This window comes from Prunus dulcis, chromosome 5, assembly GCF_902201215.1.
Source record: "Prunus dulcis chromosome 5, ALMONDv2, whole genome shotgun sequence".
NCBI lineage: Eukaryota > Viridiplantae > Streptophyta > Magnoliopsida > Rosales > Rosaceae > Prunus > Prunus dulcis.
The window spans coordinates 3,839,689-3,843,491 of NC_047654.1; the positions used below are offsets into that span (position 1 = coordinate 3,839,689).

At 37.7% G+C, this 3,803-nt stretch overlaps 1 protein-coding gene across 1 annotated transcript; it reads left to right on the forward strand.

The window, feature by feature from the left end:
• Positions 1 to 281: 281 nt before the first annotated feature.
• On the forward strand, positions 282 to 1,209 carry LOC117627592. Its single transcript, XM_034359748.1, has 3 exons — positions 282 to 386; positions 485 to 891; positions 987 to 1,209. The coding sequence occupies exons 1-3, from the start codon at positions 282 to 284 to the stop codon at positions 1,129 to 1,131; spliced, it is 657 nt and encodes a 218-aa protein (XP_034215639.1). The 3' UTR covers positions 1,132 to 1,209.
• The last annotated feature ends 2,594 nt before the right edge of the window (positions 1,210 to 3,803 follow it).

The window sequence follows — 3,803 nt, forward strand, 5'->3', positions numbered from 1 at the left end:
TATGGTGAAATTGCTGAAACTTTGTTGGGAATGGCGCCATAACCCAAAGTAAGTCCCTTGTTTTTTTGAGATAGAAGGCATGAGTGTATATATTTTTTAATTGTTGTGTTCTAAAACTTTTTTATATTCATAGTTTGGTGATGCAATTTGGCAACGTGGAAGCTGAGATTGAATTCTTCGCTTCCCTCGTCAAAGCTGATGGTTGGCTGAAAGGAGATGTAAGTTTAATTGATTATGCATTTGTTTTAATGTACATAGATTATGAGATTGACAAGAAAAACATGTTGCAGCACATTGATTTGGGGTTGTATCTCATCCGGAAGCGACAACAAGAGTTGGAGGAAGTAGAAATATCGGACTGGACAACGACCGATGTATTTTTTATGGTATGTCATGGGCCTTGACCAAGTGCTGTTAATAATTACAAATTATCCATACTTGCTTTGTGGAGGTGTTTAACCATTGATTGTTTTCTATTTCACAGAATCACATTCATACTTGCTTTGAGGATAATAAAAGAAAAAAAGAGCAGGTTGGGTGGAAAATTAGAAACAGTTTACTGAACGTTGTAAATGGCAAGGTTCCGGCGTGTGGGATGGATTGGCAGAACGCATATAAGGTGTATGCCCCTTGTATGTTGACGAAGTACAAGCATTGGGTGGCTGTAATGATTGATCTGGTTTTGTGTGAAATCAAAGTGTACGATTCAAAGGTTTCACTTATTCCAGATGAGATCTTAAAGGAAGAACTCGCCCCGCTTTCAATTACGATTCCAAATCTTCTCAACACCATCGACTTTTATGAAGAAGGTGTTTACGCAAACAATTGCAGCCGAGATTGGTGGTGTCCGTGGCCAATAGAACGTGTGGATGTTCCACAACAGTCTAATCAGTAAGCACAACTTTTTATTTAATTTTATTACTTTAAATTGTCAATTACGTTAGAATGTCATTAGTTGAATTGATCGAGTTCTTGTTTTGCTTCAGAGGCGATTGTGGCATGTTCGTGTTGAAGTACATTGAGCTTTTGAGCGCTGAGATTCCGTTAGCTACTTGCACCTCGCAGAACATGCCCTTTTTTCGGTTGAAATTGGCTGCAGAGATAACACGGGGAGATGCTTACATGCCATGATATTGGTTGAACTTGGTTTAGGTACATGATGATTAAATAGGTTTTGGGAATGTCCAATTTCAAACTCATGTAAATACACAATAGAGACCTACGGGGCCTTTTCGAATTCTACCTCTGCTCCTCTATTCTTCTTCGTCTTTCTCAATCTTAGTGTATTTTTGTACATAATTTTAGGTTTAAGTTATTGGACAATAACAATTAGAACCAAAATAGTGGCAAATATTATAGCGGATGCATGCTTTCATTTTGATTAGTGTGATACTACGCTACGTTTATTCTCATATTGTGCTAAATGTATATGGAGTTGGATGCAAAGCATAGACAGAAAAATGAAAAAACTGAAATGGAGATGCTGAGGCTTGGTGAGGAGAAAAGTAAATGGATCTGTAAATCTATTCCACGTAGGCAATCTAAATGGATAGGCAGATGAGTTTTTGAAGTTAGACACATGTCATTCCCATACATAGAATGTGCCTATGGAGTGTAAAGTATTTTTGGATTTAATGAAACAAACATCTGTGTAATATTAGTCTAATTCCTTCACGACATTTACATAACCTTAACCAAACTGCATTGAATTGGGATTTATATGCAGTAAACAATCAATAAACTTTTAAGTATACGCAAATAAACAATCTATATATACTAAGTAATTATGCAATTTTCAAAAAGAATGTATTGTCTTATTATTGCATCGTATTGGCCCTGTATTGTGATTTTATCGTCTTCGTATGACTTTATTTTTTTAAAGTAAGTCTTGGAAAGTTTTTGCTGGGTTTCAAACAAATAAATGCTTTTGTTTAAATTCAATGCCAATCCACCTATTTCAAGAACAAAAATTACAAAATGGGTTTGAAAACTCATTGGTGGTGCGTGCAACATGTCTTTTTGGGGAGAACTTTCACAATCTTTGAAACCGTGCACTTAATTGATCATTAAAAGAACAAATAATATGACAATTGATACAACTAATAAAACTAATACCAAGTCCTTAATGGACTTCAGCATATTCAGCACTGCAGCATCATACGTGTCATCTTGCTGTTCTACTTCAGCGGAGGTTACATCAACCCATTCGAATCCATTGCAACTGGTGGCTCCCTAATTGCAGGCATCATATATGCAAAATAATTCTGTCAGAGTTAGACATAGGTTTTTTTTCACCCACATACATATTCTTGAAATGAAAACTTACATAGGAGGTTAGACACTTCCAAAATGGCTTCCCTCGATTTTTGTCTGATTTTGAAACCCGAAGCACCATTGTAGCTCCACAATACTGACACCTCTTTGTTTGAGCGGGAGATGAAGACGAAGACATGTTGAATCTTCTCAGTTGTACCTCTTCTCAATCAGATCTTCTCACTGAAACCTCTTCGGACTCATACCTTCTCACTCATAGTTCTCAGTCATACCCCTTCACTCATAACCCTAAACTTCTCACTCAGCTCTCTCTCATCTCTGCCCAAATCGAATTATATCCTTCTTTTCTGTGTGTAGGTGGGTTGGTCACGATCTGGACACCTGTACCGTCAGAATTGTGACATCTTTTACCCCGAAAAGCAATATAATATTTCACTACCAAATATTAATCTGAAAATTGAGGGGACACTGCTTGAAATATATTATTTTATTTATATTTCATTAAGGCAACTAGTTGGATAAGAATCCATCATCATTGGTTCCATTTTAATAACATTACTAGGGGTAGTTTGGTGTGGGAAAATGAAAAAGTATATGATGGGACCTTCTGTGACTAGTCAGTAATCCATCACATTTGTATCAATGAATTTGATGGCGGGAAAATCCTAAAAATGGCTATGCAAATAGGTTATTAATTGACTTTTTGACTGTCTGACTCTCTTTGCAATTTTGATGACGTTTTCCCTTCTTTTGTCTTGAGTTTTAGGGTGTTGGGTTCAGTTTCTTTAAAAATGGTCAACTTGGAAAAACCCCAAGTGGAAACACCTTTTCAAAACACTACAAACAGAGGCTAAAACAAAACCAAAACCCCATATATTCTCATTTCTCCCCTCTTCCACTCCTCAAATCGTTCCATTCCAAAAACATTTCAATGAATTCGAAACATTTCACTACACTCGGAGGAAAGAGAAGGAAGCATCTCCATTTGGATATGCCCCAAGCCTTCATCCCGGAGTTAGCTTGGTTTAAAGTGATGTTATACGTGGCAACCCAATCATCGGAAGATCTCTTCCGTATGGCATCTGTGTGCCCATTGTTCCATACTTTGGCAAACACTCCACAAGTGTGGAACACCATTTCAATGGCAAAGTACCCAGACCATCCTAGCTGGTACCATGCCAATCCTGCGGTCCAGCATTTCTTGCAACAATGCAGGGCTTGCGATAACCCTGAGTCGATATTTAGAGAAGCATTCGAAGTGTTTTTCATGCAGGGTAACGTGGAAGCGTTGTATGGGATGCGCATTGCAGCCACGGCAGGCCATATGGAAGCGGCATATCTAGTTGGACTACTTGGCATGTCCGGAATTGGTCAGTCAAAAGAGGATGCATTAGAATTCTTGTGTTCTTTGAATCAACGTAACAACATTGATATGAAAGGAACCAGGGATGCTTTGAGACGAAGATTAAGCCGAGTTTTCTCTGTTGCAAGACATATCGTAGATATGTTTTACTATGGGAAGATTAAGT